The 18,576-nt window shown below is 35.2% G+C and overlaps 1 protein-coding gene across 2 annotated transcripts in view; it reads left to right on the top strand.

Moving 5' to 3' along the window:
* The window catches only part of LOC149781798 (pleckstrin homology domain-containing family M member 1-like), a 95,791-nt gene extending 82,990 nt beyond the window's left edge, over positions 1 to 12,801 (top strand). For both annotated transcript variants that reach the window (XM_089935958.1, XM_089935959.1), the window contains one exon: positions 6,786 to 12,801. In XM_089935958.1, the coding sequence (XP_089792084.1) occupies positions 6,786 to 6,932 (147 nt within the window). In that variant the 3' untranslated portion in view covers positions 6,933 to 12,801. The remainder of the gene's footprint in view (positions 1 to 6,785) is intronic.
* The last annotated feature ends 5,775 nt before the right edge of the window (positions 12,802 to 18,576 follow it).

An 18,576-nucleotide genomic window follows, 5' to 3' on the forward strand; every position in this document is an offset into this window, starting at 1 on the left:
GCTTCAGGCCTTTAAATGTCTGATGTAATTTAAGGCCTTTAGATGTCAATGGCAGTTTCAGGCTTTTATATGTCAGGTGCGGTTTCAGGCCTTTAGATGTCAGGTGCAGTTTCAGGCCTTTAGATGTCAGGTGCAGTTTCAGGCCTTTAGATGTCAGAGCAGTTTCAGGCCTTTAGATATCAGGTGCAGTTTCAGGCCTTTATATGTCAGGTGCAGTTTCAGGCCTTATTTATTCCAGAATGCTGTATATTATTGTTTCATTATATACCCCCACTTCCTGGCAGGATTGGGTGGGGTACCATATAATAGACATAAATGTCCATCCTTCTCTCTGTCCTTCCTTCTAGCTTTTGTTAGCATGACTAGTCCTGTACCTCTGATGGATTGTCTGTAAATTTGTAAATAATATCCTTTTTACCTGTATTTGAACATATCAACAAATCATTTTGTTTATGCAAATTTTGAGTTATTGCCTTTTTTGTCTTGTAGCATTGCATGATACATTCTTGTTGGTGCAACTAGCCATGTAGTTTTAATAGATTGGCATGAAATGTGGTAAATATTATGATCATCACCAGAAGATGTGCATGTCTACAAATAATGCACTGGATGACCTAGTAGCTTGATGCATTGTAAAATCTAGTAACTCAATGCAGTGTAAGGTCTAGTAGCTTAATGCAGTGTTTATAGGTTACTGCATTTGTATGGGAAAATATGAATGAGTTTTTCGGTTGGAAATACTGCACAACCTTGGGGGTGCAGTATAGCCATCTGACAAAACGAGTTCATATTTTCCCATACAAATGCAGTAAACTTTTTATTATATGCTCATTTTCTTATTCTACCTAAGGCTTAATTATATTTTTAAAAATACACTAGAAGAAACAAAGTAACTGAATGTATGCCATAGTCCAAACTAAATACACAAACACAGATTCATCATTACACAACAACAACATTATTAATGCACACATAACTCTTCCCAGATAAATTTGAACTTAGTCCTGCCTGAGACAAAACTTTTGAAAGAAAATGTCATTTTGGTCTATTTAAAATTTAAATTTGGAGTCATAATGTGAATGAATGCGCATTACAACAACTTTTCCATTTGATCTGGAATGAATAGATTTTGGTATTTTCGTCAATTCTACAAAATTTCTTGATTATGGACTGGATTTATCTGTGCCAATTCTGCATGAAGTACATCTGATTTCAGCAGCATGTTGACATCTGCAAGTGTGTTTCTGTTCTGTCATTGAATGTTTGAAATCATAATGGGGGAAAACATGAAGTCTTTCAATTGGAATTATCAAAAAGACGCTATGGAATATAATGTTTATTTCATTTTGAGTGCAGTAAGGAGGATATAATTGCCCTTGGAATATAGTCGAAATTACAATACAATTTTGAAATGTGTAATCAAGCTTGAGAACCCATGACATGGCTCATGTAATTCGGATTTGCAGAACTAAGAAAGTACATTTTGAGGAAATTCAGAATGTAAAACTGTAAGTATATTTTTTGCCATTCTTTTTGCCAGCTAAAGAATAAAGTTTATGCCTTCTCACTTGCATGTTATTTGTAAGGACCCTGTCTGGCATCTATAGCTAGCCTAAATTCAAAACATTGTATCGAAAAACTTAACGTAGAATGTGGCAAAGCAGCTGGTATGTGGCAGTCCACAAAATATCTGCTTTAGTTCATTAAAAACAAATTTAATCAACCAGAACATAAAGCGCCTATTATGTGAGTGTACATAATTTGTTTACAAAGTAGTTCCTAATACACTATTGGGCACACATGAGTGCAATATAAATTGCATGTGAGTGCAGTATTGTAAAATACTGAACGATTCTGATGGTGTAAAGTTAATGGAGAAAAAATGAGCATGTAGTAAAAGGTCTTGTGACTTAATGCACTGTAACATGTAGTAACTTAATACATTGTATGGTCTGGTAGCTCAATACAGGGGGCCCCGAGTGGCCGAGTGGTCTAAAGCGCTCTTCGTTACGGATCACTGCCATCTCACCTCTGTCTGCGGCGGTTCGAGTCTAAGATTCAGCCAATGTGGGCATGTGAGAAAGCTTGCCAGTAGCTTCTCATGGGTCGGTGGTTCTTTCCGGGGTTTTCCGGGTTCTTCCTCCACCATTAATACTGGCCGCCATGTATAGCCTATCGTGTGCTGAAAAATGGCGTTAAACCCCACAACAATAACAAAAAGCTCAATGCAGTGTAAGGTCTAATAGCTTACTGCACTTTAAGGTTTGGTGGCTTAATACACTGTAAGGTTTGGTGGCTTAATACATCTGGTAGCTTAATGCACTGTAAGGTCTAATAGCTTATTGCACTGTAAGGTCTAATAGCTTATTGCACTGTAAGGTCTAATAGCTTATTGCACTGTAAGGTCTAGTAGCTTATTGCACTGTAAGGTCTAGTAGCTTAATGCACTGTAAGGTCTAGTAGCTTATTACACTGTAAGGTCTAATAGCTTATTGCACTGTAAGGTCTAGTAGCTTATTACACTGTAAGGTCTAATAGCTTATTGCACTGTAAGGTCTAATAGCTTATTGCACTGTAAGGTCTAGTAGCTTATTGCACTGTAAGGTCTAATAGCTTATTGCACTGTAAGGTCTAATAGCTTATTGCACTGTAAGGTCTGGTAGCTTATTGCACTGTAAGGTCTAGTAGCTTATTACACTGTAAGGTCTAGTAGCTTATTACACTGTAAGGTCTAATAGCTTATTGCACTGTAAGGTCTAATAGCTTATTGCACTGTAAGGTCTAGTAGCTTATTGCACTGTAAGGTCTAATAGCTTATTGCACTGTAAGGTCTAATAGCTTATTGCACTGTAAGGTCTGGTAGCTTATTGCACTGTAAGGTCTAGTAGCTTATTGCACTGTAAGGTCTAGTAGCTTATTGCACTGTAAGGTCTGGTGGCTTAATACACTGTAAGGTCTAATAGCTTACTGCACTTTAAGGTTTGGTGGCTTAATACACTGTAAGGTTTGGTGGCTTAATACACTGTAAGGTCTGGTGGCTTATTGCACTGTAAGGTCTGGTGGCTTAATACACTGTAAGGTCTGGTGGCTTATTGCACTTTAAGGTCTAATTTAATGCACTGTAAGGTCTAATTTAATGCACTGTAAGGTCTAATAGCTTACTGCACTTTAAGGTTTGGTGGCTTAATACACTGTAAGGTTTGGTGGCTTAATACATCTGGTAGCTTAATGCACTGTAAGGTCTAATAGCTTATTGCACTGTAAGATCTAATAGCTTATTGCACTGTAAGGTCTAATAGCTTATTGCACTGTAAGGTCTAGTAGCTTATTGCACTGTAAGGTCTGGTGGCTTATTGCACTTTAAGGTCTAATTTAATACACTGTAAGGTCTAATTTAATGCACTGTAAGGTCTAATAGCTTAATGCACTGTAAGGTCTAATTTAATACACTGTAAGGTCTAGTAGCTTCATGAAGTATATGGTCTAGTAACTTCATGCAATGTAAGGGTTAAACACCAAAATAAACCACAAGAAGTAATGGGCAACCACTCTAGTAAAAATTGTAAAACAAAACAGATTTTTGAAAGGCACATTTTAAGGGCATTAACATAATATCCACCTAATTTCATGATAATTAATAAATAAAATTGCAAATAGTCCATCTAGGTTTTGATGCATTGCCTTGCCAAATATTATTGTCTTCAGTTTTTCATGGATTGCCTTGCCAAATATTATTGTCATCTGTTTTTCATAGATTGCCATGCCAAATATTATTGTTATCAGTTTTTCATGGATTGCCTTGCCAAACAGTATTGTGATCAGTTTTTCATGGATTGCCTTGCCAAATGTTATTGTCATCAGTTTTTCATGGATTGCCTTGCCAAATATTATTGTAAATCAGTTTGTCATGGATTGCCTTGCCAAATATTATTGTAAATCAGTTTTTCATGAATTGCCTTGCCAGATGTTATTGTCATCAGTTTTTCATGGATTGCCTTGCCAAATATTATTGTAAATCAGTTTGTCATGGATTGCCTTGCCAAATATTATTGTAAATAAGTTTTTCATGAATTGCCTTGCCAAATGTTATTGTCATCAGTTTTTCATGGATTGCCTTGCCAAATATTATTGTAAATCAGTTTGTCATGGATTGCCTTGCCAAATATTATTGTAAATCAGTTTATCATGGACTGCCTTGCCAAATATTATTGTCATTGCCTAAAGATGTGTACAGTGACAAATCACTCTTCCTCCACAGTTTTGTATTAATTATTGGCCTTTATGTAGATTAATGCAGTGTAGGAAACAATCTAATTAGTATAACTTGTTTAAATATTTCTGTTAAACTTGGTACTTATTATTATAATCATCTAAAAACAAAACTTTGTTCTTTCATGATGTTTGTACCATTATTATGTAAGCTTATTTTTTTCTCCATTTCTTTACATTGTCAGAATCATGAAGTATTTTTCCATACTGCATGGCTTCATATTGCATGACACATGTGTCTAAATATTGTGTAGTGTACTAGGAACTACTTTGATTGTAAACAAACAATGTACCGTCATTTAGCAGATGCTTAAGCTTGTCTTTATTAGATTTGTTTGTGAATAAACTAAACATGCTGTTTCATCCATTTGAAAGTAGAGATGATAAAGTTAATGATGTGGATGAGTTCACCGAGTCACAAATGAAACTTTCAAACAAGCAAACGAATGAATGTGATATTCGCATTGTCCACGGCAAATGTGAGAGATGCAGTGTTGAAAATACCATTCTGATATTTAAACAGTTATTTAGGAGAAATGTTCAAATAGAGTGGTCCATACTATAACTGGTGCTCTCTTGGGTCTATAACAATAGCATAGAAAATTATCTCTATGGTCCATAACAATAGCATAGAAAATTATCTCTATGGTCTATAACAGTAGCATAGAAAATTATCTCTATGGTCTATAACAATAGCATAGAAAATTATCTCTAGGATCTATAACAATAGCATAGAAAATTATCTCTAGGGTCTATAACAATAGCATAGAAAATTATCTCTAGGATCTATAACAATAGCATAGAAAATTATCTCTAGGGTCTATAACAATAGCATAGAAAATTATCTCTAGGGTCTATAACAATAGCATAGAAAATTATCTTTTGGGTCTATAAAAATAGCATAGAAAATTATATTGAGGCCAAGGACTTTCACATATATGCCATTTGACAAGTCAGTCAAAATACTAAATTTATTTTAAAAAATGGAACTGAAGGTTTGGTTGAAAACCAAGAGCCTCAGAGCCAATAAGCTAAGATGGTAAAAGTAGTTTTATTTCTATTAACTGTCACACAGTAGCTGCTTTGCACATTTCCCCATTTAATTTCTTTGGATACTATGTTTTGGATGTAAGCTAGCAATAGAAGCCATATAGGTAATGTACTTAGCTGGGGTCCCTCTAACAGAGCATGCAAGCAACAGGGCATAACATACATTTTTTTTAGCTGTTAATAAGAATTTCAATAAATATACTTTCATTTTTGCATGTTGGATTTCCTTAAAATGCACTTTCTTAGTTCTGCAAATCCAAAATTACATGACCCATGTCATGGATTCCAAAATTTCATACACACCACAAAATTGTACTGTAATTTCAACCACATTTACAATAGAAATCACCTTCTGCTTACTGCACTCAAAATGAAATGAATGTGATATACAGTAGCATCAGTCTGTTAATTTCAGTTGAAAGATTTAATATGTTTCGAACATTATGATTCTAAACAATCAATGACAGAACTGAAACAGGTGCATTTGACTCAATATCATCCCATCACATGTACATTGTACGGAATTGGCTCTATAAAAAAAATAAAAATCCAGTCCATCACAAGCAGAAAAGCAAATTTGAGTTGGATCACCACACAAATAAAACCCATCCATTCCAGACCAACTGGAAAGTTGTTTCAATACACATTCATTCAGAATATGAGTCCAGACTCTATATTACCATTTTAAGTAGACCAAAACAACAATTTTTTAAAACTAATTTCGAGCACATGACAAAGCTCCAAAGTCTCTGGGTAGAGCTATGTGCACATTAATATGGTTATTGTGTATTGATAAATCTATGGTTGTGTATTTATGTGGAAATCAGCATAATTTCAGTTACTTTGTTTCTTGTATTCTTTTTATTATTAAGCCTTGGGTAGAAAAACAAAATAAGTATATGATAAAATGGTTACCGCAGTTGTATGGGAAAAGATGAACTAGTTTTTCAGACTAATACTGCATTTCCATGGTCATACAGTATTACTCAGAAAATCATGTTTATATTTTCCCATACAAATCAGTAACCTATAATTATTGCCCTTCATGATATACATCTGGATGTAATATATGACTTCATTTTTTTAAATATGCAGCTAAACTTGCAGAATTAGTAATTTGCTGTGAAACTTAATATGGTAATCAGCAAAAGATACACACATTAACAAGTTATACTCATGTTATTTTCGGAAGAATTGTGAGCTTTTTGGGGCTATAAATTCATTTTCCAACCTGAAGTATGGGTAGTATGTGGAAAAAGGGGATTGAATTTACGTGAGCAAATTGGTCATCATTTACTCTCATTTTATTACAGTTTGATTTTACTTTAGTAGGCTGCCATATTGTTTTGTACCTGTGCTAAATGAACAATTGCTTAATTGAGATATTGAAATATTTTAAATGATATTTAGATTGATTATCCAGATTAACAACATTGATTTGTTTTTAACCTGTTATGTCTTTACAGTGCCCTCAGTGCAAAAGTGTGTTCCACAAAGAATGTAAAACAGACAATCGGCCCTGTCCTAAATGTCAGAGAAGAATGCAGCGCCAGGCTCGGCTTGGTCAGGAACCAGATACACCAGACTGTGACTATGCCTACATGCCTTACTGACAAATATAATGTAACATTTTCTTAAGAGTACAAAGTTACACTGTGATCGAAACGGGTTAGAGAAGTCAATCTCTAGCTGTAATCCTGCTGTGATTCTGATTTTCTTTCAATGTCTTTCATAATGTTTTTACACAAGAGAGGCAGATAAGACAGTTTTTATTTTACTGGTATTCTACATAATACCTACAATATGCACCTAAGGTATCATTATTTGAGTAAAGAAAACGGTTAAATCTCATCATAAATAATGTCAGATTCACTTGTATGTACATACTAAAGAGTTAGCACCCTTTAACTATGTTTCTTTTTATATATGCATTCTCTATCCCATTATGGTTATGCTGAATCAAATAGATATAATATCCAAATTTGACAATTGTTTGATGCATAAAGTTAAGTGGTAATGCTATATTAGGCATTCACAATAGTAATTATGTGGCAGTGTAACACTAAGCGGTCATGCTAGTAAGTTAAATGGCAGCAGGACACTAGGCATTCATACTGGTTGTTAAATGGCAGTGAGACACCATTCATTAATGCTGTTAAGTTAAATGGCAGTGAGACACCAAGCTTTCGTGATTCTGAGTTTAGTGGTGATGAGATCCTTACATTCATGTTGGTAAGTGGGTAGCTGTCAGTGAGACACCAGGCTTTAATGATGGAAGATAAATGGCAATGGGACATCGGGCATTCAAGATGGTAAGCAAAGTAATAATGAGACTCCAGGCATTCATTATGAAAAGTTAAATGGCAATGGGACAGCAGGCATTCAGAATGGTAAGTTCAGTGGCATTGGGAATCCTGGGAATCCAGACATTTGTGATAGTACGTTCTGAGAAAATCATGATGTTTTAGGTAGCATTTATCAGCTGCTGTCCTTCCACTAGTCATACTTGGATTGTGACATGTACATTGATTTATTTTTAAACAAAATGAGGTATGTGTTCCTAATAAGTATACATATGACAGAACAAGAACAAGAATTTCAAACCAGTATATTTACACATTTTGATCAGGAATATGACTTCCAGACCAGTAGACTTTTTTATTGGCATAGATTTTATGTTCGTCAAGGGGACTGAAAAGAAAACAGGTGCATTTTTTTTGTCATAATATGTATTATTTTCATATCAAAATTAAACAGTAAGTTTTGAAAATAAATCCGATTCAGATTTTTATGGATTAGTAATTAATTAATTAGTATATTGTCAGTTGATGAAAATGGAAGAGTTTAATATCTTTTAGTTTGCTGTAATGATCTTGTTAATAACACCCAATAGCATTTTCAGTTTCCTTCACAGGATCCGTCGGGTGACCACTGATGATATCCACTGTGATCATTAAGCTTCACACGTAACAGGCTCTCAGTAGTTTTTTCTTGTCCATATTCCCCCTTGAATCACTTTGTATTTGGAAAGAATGGAGAATGCCATTTGTGTATCAGCATTAGAATGTTGTAATGACGGGACAACTTTGCTCAGCCTGCAGAAAAGTTCTAACTTTTGTTTTCTTGTTACTGGGTTTGTAAGCTTACTGACTACTCTCCAGTACTCCTTCACATTATATTCCCCAAATTATGTAAGTTCTGTCCTTAAATATCCCTATAAAAATAATCTTGAACAAAATAATAATTAAATAAAACAACAACAAAAATCAAAATACTTACTATAGTGTGTCAGCCTAAATCATGTAATATTCTCAGTCTCCATTTTATCTCCCTCCATCAGAGGATCAGTAGAAATTGTGATGACCTTTTATTCCATTATTACTGGTAACACCTCCAAAAACACATTCCACATTTGGCATTGAACTCTTCAAATAACAGCAGTAAGGTCACCAGTTTACAGCTTGTTGTGTATACAGGTCAACAATTATCTAACAATTCTAACCCTATTTGCTCTTGCATCATCACCCTGGTCAAGGTACTGGTGGAACATTTCCTGTTCCCATTAGACTGGTTCTGGCTGGTTTCTCTAAGGGCTGTTCCATTAAAACATACATGGGACTCAGGGAAGACACTTTTAAAGTGTAGTACTCACCGATAGATGCAATTTAGAATATTCTTATCATTTTAATATGAACCCAGAGAAATCAAAGTACCCTGGCATATAGTTTTAAAAAACTGCCTTCCCTGGTTACCAATGTATGTTTAAATGGAACAGCCTTAATGTGTTGATAGAATACATAAAAAAGGTGTTTGGGGATTTTTGTAATATTTTTTTTTTAATTTTAAAAGCGTTAGATTTCAACTGTAAAACTATGTACAGTAGATGGCTTTTAAAATGATATTTGTGGCCTACCATCAGTAGATTCACATGTATTAATAAAGCATGTTTGGATGTCATGTTGAATACAAATTTTTTTAAACTTTCCTACACAAAAATGCAAGAGATTAAGCCAAACCCCAGATGTCTTGGTAGTATTTGTTATTAACATGGGCATTCAGATTTTTTTGTCCTTTGCCTCTAGAGGCAGGGACACTATATATATGTACTTATAAGGTAGATCCAGCTGCAAACAATATAGACCCAGATTTGCCATTGAATAATGTGCTGGAAGATAAGGTTCTCCATTGTTTGTTCAACTGATTACCCCTAACAAACATCACAGACCCATATCTGACAGAACATTATGTCATGGCAGATCTGAGTCATTGCAATTTGCAGTCGGATCAGATTTATACTTAAGTATATGTGGTGGGCATACTTGTGCCCACTTTTTCTATCTGTCCTCCCACCAGCACATGCTCTTGTAAATGCAACTAGTCCCCCAGCTTTTATTAGATTGCCATGAAATTTGGTAATTGCTATGGTTTTCAGTTAAATATGCAAATCATGTTGTACCCTCAGTTTTTGATGAAAATTATTAAACTTTTTGACTTTCAGATCACTGCCGTGTTTGATAAAATTTGGTGACTGCAACTAGTCTGAGAGTTTTGATGAATTGAAGTGAAACTTTGTACATGTGGTCATTATATTTGTACATATGGTCATTATATTTGTACATATGGTCATTATATTTGTACATATAGTCATTATATTTGTACTTATGGTCATTATATTTGTACATATGGTCATTATATGAAGAAGCTTATACTGACAAGTCACTGCAGTTTTTCTGGATTTAGTGTATGACAGCATCTTGTGAATGCATCTAGTCTGGATTTAGTGTACGACTGTGCTCCTGTGATGTTTGGTAGTTGATGCCCATTTTTACTTGGAGCCTAATAAAGTGTCCGACAGAATCTTGTGCATATTTTCATTAGAGTTATTGACCGCTTTGTCTTGCAGCTGGATACAGTGTGTGATAGAATCTAGTGAACATAACTAGATGTTGTGTTGAAAAATGGTAAATATTATGGTTGTCATTTGATGGTGTGAATATAGACAAAAATCTCTGCTCATGCAATTGGACTTGGAGCTGAATGCAGTGTATGACAAGACATTGTGAATGCAACTAGTCTCACAGTTTTTAGTGAATCACCATAAAGCTTTATGGGTGCCCCGAGTGGCCGGTGGTCTAAAGCGCTCCCCGTTACAGATCACTGCCATCTCACCTCAGTCTGCGTGGGTTCGAGTTTAGGATTCAGCCAATGTGGGTATGTGAGAAAGCTTGCCAGTTGCTTCTCGTGGGTTGGTGGTTCTTCCCAGGGTTTTCCCAGGTTCTTCTTCCACCATTAATACTGGCCAGCATGCATAGCCTATCGTGTGCTGAAAAATGGCGTTAAACCCTACAACAACAACAACAACAATAAAGCTTTGTACCTGTTGTGGTTTATCATCTAAAATCAGTCAGGTCAACAAATCAAGACCCTCAGGCAATTTTTGTGAGAGTTATTGCCCCTTTTTTCCTGCCACTGAATGCAGTGCAAGACAGAATCTTGTGAACACAAATTGTAACAGAAATCTTATAGACTGCTGTGAAACATGGTTCAGTTACGTGCATATATATCCCACAATTTTTGTAAGAATTATTAGCTTTTTTTGCTACGCCCGTTTCAACCGCACCTTCAATCACAGGTATAGGGGTGATGTTTGTATATACAGAAGAAATCCAAGTGAGAGATAGTCAGATTAAACTTGTTCTACAATCAGTGACAAAACTCTAGTTGCCTTTTTTTATATAATCTTTTGTAAAAATTAATAGATGACCTCTATGCCAGTAGCATTACAGGCAGCTTTCTTAAGTAGCTTATTCGAGAAACATAATTTTAAAAGCGCCATAAGAATATGCTATTATATAAATATATATATATATATATATAGATAGATAGATAGATAGAGAGAGAGAGAGAGATTAATATACTCTTCTATGGGAATATTGCAATAATATATGGATGTTGTTAACATTCCATAAGAGATTTTAATTTCTTTTTTTCCTTTTTTTTTTTGTTTTAAAAATTGTATACACATACTCAGTTATAAGTCAAGTCCAACTGCAAACAACATAGACCCTGATCTATCATTGCATAATGTGCCAGCAGACCAGGGTCTGTGTTTGTTCTGCTGATTGCTCCTAATAAGCTGCATAGACCAGATCTACTGGCGCATTATGTGATAGATCTGCAGTTGGAATTGATATGAGTATAGACAGTAAGTAAATAAATAAGATAGTCTGAAGCTCTCGACAAGTGGTTCCCATCCCTTATTTCTTGCTGCAGAATTGGCCACCAACATGACCTTCAAACCCTCAGGGCACTTTTCAACATTAAAAAAGAGCCAAAAACATTAGTTCTGATTACCTTTCTTGACTCTGTTGAGAACCCACCCACGATGACCTTGAATATCTTGTTATTGCTACTTCTGAATAGATGATCATATCAACATGGGGTTTTCATTTAAACACTTCTTATGAGATGTTGCTATATGAAATTTGTGCTGATCAGGGATCTAGTATGGCAGTCATTGTGGACATCTTAAAATTTTGCTATCACTACTTTTCCTGAACAGATCATCACAACAAGGACTTTTTATACTGTGTACTTGTTCCTAGACAAAACTGGTGCCAGTCTGACACCTAACATTGTGGCTATCTTGCAAGTTTTGCCATAATTACATTCTCATGAACTGATGGCCATAATCACACGGAGTTTTCACTTTGAATTTTCTTATGATACGTAGTTAGTCCTGAATGAAAATGGCAACCATGGTGGCCATCTTGCAAATCATATTGCATTTTCTTCATACTGAATACTTGATTGGAGATTGGGTTTTCACTGAAAGACTTCTTGTGATAGCTAATTGGTCTTAAATGAAAACAGTGCTGATTAGACCATGAGCATGACTGGGGTTATTGTTTCTGTATTATGACTTTAGTGAAGCCTGCAAGACCAACAATTTTGGCCAATGTTTAGTCCACATTTTATCTTTGAATGATGTGTATATTTCAAAATCACTCAGCAAATTAGATTAGTTTTCATGACAGATTAGGAGCTTGTCAGCCATAAAAAAATGTGTAATTTCATCGAGGTGCAATTATTGAACTAGATGCTTTGAAAACTAAAATCAATGCATCTTCCTTTACTGTAGTAATTTTTTCAAAGGAGTCAAAAGTTAATTTCAGTGTGAGATGTTTTATATCAGAAAATCAGTTGTAGGATGAAAAACATTGATAAATTGTTTAGATTTGTATAGTTTTGTAAACATTGAACTATCTTTATGACTTTGATCAACCGTAAGGGGAGATAATTGTCCTTAGGCTTTTTATGCAATGTATAAAATGTTAAAAGATTTTTATGCTGTTATATGAAATGAGATTTACTTGAGCCTATTTATCACAAAGAATATATTGTATATACATCCTGCACATATTTTTATGAACATAATTCACCAGTGATTGTTAAAAAATTAAAATTATTACATCATTGCGATTCTTAGTTTTTCCTTATTTCTTTTTCCAGCTTGTATGTGTACAGCATAGATCATACAATTATTCACTTGTTTACTCAGCATGAAATTCTAAATGAAATAAAATATTTTTAGACCATTAATTTCATAGAATGAGTGCTCCCAGAATTTATGCTAATTTTAGCTTATTTTTGAAGACATTAAAGAGTCCATATCCTGGATGGTAACTTGTAGGTTATAATTACCTAGATTTTATAATTGGAACAGAATGTATAAATATTTAAGAGAAAGCCTAATTTTTTGCTCTACCGGTCTTAGCTAATGGGATGGCCTGTTGTCCATCATCTGTCATCTGATACCTGACATCTGTTCATCTGATAACTCAAGTTTGTTATCACTCTGTGATGAATGCAATAAAATTTAACACACAGAGTGTCTAGATGGTCCCAAATGAAAATGATGCTGTTCCAATATCCACTATTGCCACCACTGCAGCCATCTTGAATTTTTTTTATTGCTAGACCACCTGAACAGATCATTCTCTCAGCATTAGGTTTTCAGTAAAAGAGTTTTTATGATGTCTAATTAGTCCTAAATGAGAATGGTACTGATCTAACTCCAGTATGGTTTGTTATCTCTTGTTATCTCTACTCCTCTTGAATGGAAAGTCATATCAGCTTGGGGTTTTCACCAGAAGACTTTTTATGATGTCTAGATTGTTTTAAATGAAAATCGTGCCATTTGGACATTCACTATGGCCACCAAATGTGTGTGTGTGAGTGTGCACATGTGCGTATGAGTGTGTATGTGAATATATGCACCTACTTTGGTAACTCTATCTCTATTTCACATTATGCCTATTTGCCTTTAACAGTTTGTATGCAATAGTTTATCTTAAAGTAGAAAATTCTCTGTGATGCTTGTATATGTGTATCATATATATATATATATATATATATTGAAAGTGTATGACTGTATCCTATTTTTATGCAGTGTATTCAGACCGGAAAGTGTGTCTGTTTTGATAGTGAGATATATACATCGATGGCTGGATGGAAGATGGTTGTATGAACATACACTGTAAATAAAAGTTCATCATAGTATAATTGCAATTCGATTTCACCAATTAATATTTCATAGAATGTTTAGAACTCTTGAATGAGCTAGAACACATGCAAGCCATCACAGCATAACTTGATATTTTAGATCTTTCTAACTTTTTATTCTTTCCCTTGCACAAGGCTCTTTCAAGGTACTGGCATTGGCATATTTAAGCTTGTTTCACAAAGTTTTGTGTGGTACTTGGTTTAGATTCTGTTCCTTGTAGAATAACTGTACTCATAATGAACAGTTGACACAGAAATTATCACACACTACTTAAGGTTTATGTGCCTTCCTTGGTCATTACACCGTATATATTGACACAGAAATTATCACACACTACTTAAGGTTTATGTGCCTTCCTTGGTCATTACACCGTATATATTGACACAGAAATTATCACACACTACTTAAGGTTTATGTGCCTTCCTTGGTCATTACACCGTATATATTGACACAGAAATTATCACACACTACTTAAGGTTTATGTGCCTTCCTTGGTCATTACACCTTATATATTGACACAGAAATTATCACACACTACTTAAGGTTTATGTGCCTTCCTTGGTCATTACACCGTATATATTGACACAGAAATTATCACACACTACTTAAGGTTTATGTGCCTTCCTTGGTCATTACACCTTATATATTGACACAGAAATTATCACACACTACTTAAGGTTTATGTGCCTTCCTTGGTCATTACACCGTATATATTGACACAGAAATTATCACACACTACTTAAGGTTTATGCGTCTTCCTTGGTCATTATATATTGGCCATCTGACTTCAAATTAATGCAGCATAAAAGTACACATTGTAATCATTTGTAACTGATAGGAATACCTAATCACATTTCTGTAATTACAAGTAGGAACCAGTGTCAATCTGAATGCTATGATAAACTTACTTATATTTATATTTATATTCATAAGACTGGCTTCTAGTATAGCTTTTGTGCATCCTCAACCAACCAGCCACATATCCTTAAATTTTTAGTTCTACTTTGTATGAAAATAAAATATTCCAAGTCCATATAGTTTATTGCAGTTAAAATTGTTGACCAAAGAGAAATGAAACCATAGGTTTTTTTTAATTGGAAAAGAAAAAAAGATGAACAGAAACATCATTTTCTTTTAAAGGAGAAAAAAGGAAAACAGTGTTCTCTAATTAACCTTAGATATAATGACAAAAATATCTTTGTGGGGGAAAAAAAGTTTTGTTATGGGCAGATTGTTTGCAAGAATGTAGCAATAACTCGCCATGGAAATCCAACCATGGTTAACTCATTTGAGGAATACATGTTCATCAGTATTGGTTAACAGCTCCAGCTTGAGTTTTCAAAAGCATTGCATCCCAGGCCAGTCCTAGTGATGAGAAGTAATGCATGAGATCAAATTGGTTCAAAAGCATTGCATCCCAGGCCATCCTAGTGAAGAGGAGTAATGCATGAGATCAAGTTGGTTCAAAAGCATTGCATCCCAGGCCAGTCCTAGTGATGAGAAGTAATGCATGAGATCAAGTTGGTTCAAAAGCATTGCATCCCAAGCCATCCTAGTGATGAGAAGTAATGCATGAGATCAAGTTGGTTCAAATGCATTGCATCCCAAGCCAGTCCTAGTGATGAGAAGTAATGCATGAGATCAAGTTGGTTCAAAACGATTGCATCCCAAGCCAGTCCTAGTGATGAAAAGTAATGCATGAGATCAAGTTGGTTCAAAAGCATTGCATCCCAAGCCAGTCCTAGTGATGAGAAGTAATGCATGAGATCAAGTTGGTTGAAATGCATTGCATCCTAAACCAGTCCTAGTGATGAGAAGTAATGCATGAGATCAAGTTGGTTCAAACGCATGGCTTTATCACGAAATATCTCCAAAGACATCTGCAAGCAGTAACATATCTTTGCACAAATAAAGATCATGATAGTCACCAAGGTATTGACAACCAAATGTACACCAGACACTGTTCACATGTTTGAAAATGCCTTCAGAAGACAACAGTGAATGGAAGGCCTCAGTATGTGGCAGATGACTTTCAGAAAACTTGGCACAGTTGCTCACATACTCGTTGGATATATTCCTTTGCAAGTGAGCAGGATGAACTTGGAATTTTCATCAGTGGCATCAGCATATTGACAAGTGATTGTAATACGATTATTACCATACACTGCAAGGCTGCTTATTACTTTAACCAGGTTAGAATTTAGAAACTGCAGTGAGTCCATAAACTGTCACTGACCCAACTAAAATGTCATGAATTTTTCTAGATTGTTGCGGACAATGCTTATTATTGCATTCCGATATTGCTGTGACCCTGTCCATTATTAAGTGCCCGTCATCATACGTGTGCAGATCATGAAGTACAACTGATAGTTTTATTTTGCTGAGGTAAATTCACTGCTGTCAATTGCATGTACTGTGTGTAGTTCCTCTATACACACCAATGAATTGCTGATTTGGTATCGGTCCCAAATGGACCATCATAAACCCAGCAATGAGTGGCTCGGGAAAAATAATGAATGTCATTGTTGGTCATAATCCTGTCTGCAGGCAAGGAAAGCTGTTGTTGGATACATACACTGTAACCTCAAGCAATCTGATAATACCTCAACCAAGTCCTAGCCATGATACAGTATTGGTGCTCAGTTGTTCCTTCGCATCTGACTACAGTGAAACAAAACCCGAATGATACATATTCAACTGACCCACAGAGGTAATGCCAGGAAGCAAAGCTCCTACAGGAATATTCCAACATTCAAAGTCTGCATAGATGAAATACTGCACTTTTCTTGTCTGTTGCACTATGGTGAAATTGAGAATGTTTTTCCTGGGTTCTGGCATGATTGTACGCTGAGGCTTTTGCCGGGTTCTGGCATGACTGTATGCTGAGGCTTTTGCCGGGTTCTGGCATGATTGTATGCTGAGGCTTTTGCTGGGTTCTGGCATGACTGTATTCTGAGGGTTTTGCCAGGTTCTGGCATGACTGTACTCTGAGGCTTTTGCCGGGTTATGGCATGATTGTATGCTGAGGCTTTTGCCGGGTTCTGGCATGACTGTATTCTGAGGCTTTTGCCGGGTTCTGGCAAGACTGTATTCTGAGGCTTTTGCCAGGTTCTGGCATGATTGTATGCTGAGGCTTTTGCCGGGTTCTGGCATGACTGTATGCTGAGGCTTTTTTGCTGATTCCACCACAGCAAAACTTTTCTTTCTCAAGTAAGTGTTGCACTTTATAATCCATTTATACAGAATTGTCATGGAAACTATTTATCCCATGCATTTCTGTGGCAGTACATTTTTAGTGGAAAATGTTTTATCCAAACATAATGATACTGTACCACAGAAGATTTATGCTTTTTTATAGATGCTGCCAGTATGTGCATATGTGGTAATCATGCCAAATTTGTAGGAGAGCAGTGATGCTCATGAACTACTGCAAATTAGTTTACACAATTTTTATTTAACATTTAACCCTTAAAGTGCTTGTTGCAATATAAGTCATGCCAGCCAGTAGAGGTATTGTAGTGGTCGTTGCAACATCTGTCTCTTTTCAAGTAGGTGACTGTTCACAGATCTGGGTTCTTTGACTTGACATGAGTGGTTGTTAAACTAAATTTGATTCACACATAGGGCCCTGGAACCAGAATTCTGTCCTAATTTGAACCTTGTATCAAGGAAGTGTTGCAAATGTGTGTTTCGAATATGGGCTACCTAGAACAGTAAAATGTCTGATTCACAATGTGTTTCATTTTCAGATGATGATTTTGTTTAGCAAATAATGGCTGATGATAGAGACAATAACAATGATTTTTAAAGTTATGAACTTTATCAGATTATTGGAACTGGGAAAGTGTTAATGAAGATACCAGTGAGTGATTTTAAACCCAAAAATAATTTTCAGTACGAGTCCAATATGCATGCTGGATGGACAAAAACAGACAGCACACAGGTTAATCCCACTTTCTGCAGTATTTCAAAATTAAATGTTGAAAAGGCAGAATACCAAGTCTGGTTAAAATACAGACAATTTAGAAGTAGAGTACAATTTTTCATTTCTTTTTTCAAACAATTTAGCTCTGTGTGATCTTGTGCTACAAAAACTATAAGGTATAATAGCAAAGCACTGATTTAAGAAACTTTGACAGAGCTTATGTCAGTGAAAAGTCTTGGAGCAGAAGTATCCAAAAGACAACACCTATGAGCTGCTGAAAATTGTTCATAACAAGCATAAAGAACAGTTTCCCACCTTGTTCAAGCTGGCTAAGCTAGCAATGTATATGCACCTTCAGGCAGCAAACTGTGAAAAAAGGATCTCAGCACAGAACAATATTCATACACCGGTAAGGCATAGATTAAGCTGAGAACAAGTCAATGGATTAATGCTTATACAGCAAGAGGCAACATCTTTAAAATATTCTTTATTTCAATCGAGCACTAATAGACTGTGTTAGGTATATTTGATTTAATTTGTGTTTGATTTGATTTGATTGTTTTTGGATTTTGGAATAGTTTTATTTTCTTTACATGTCAATGTAATGTAATTTTGTTTGCTAGGAATTTGATATTTTCCAGAAAATGCAGTTTGACCTGAATCTTTCTATAAATACCTAATAATAGAAACACTTGTTTCTATTTTTGACGTAGTTCCTGGCCTTGTTTGAGGGTCAAGTAAACAACTTTTTCTCAGAGTAAAATGA

Source organism: Sinohyriopsis cumingii, chromosome 15 (genome assembly GCF_028554795.1).
Source record: "Sinohyriopsis cumingii isolate HCF-2022 chromosome 15, ASM2855479v2, whole genome shotgun sequence".
Taxonomy (NCBI): domain Eukaryota; kingdom Metazoa; phylum Mollusca; class Bivalvia; order Unionida; family Unionidae; genus Sinohyriopsis; species Sinohyriopsis cumingii.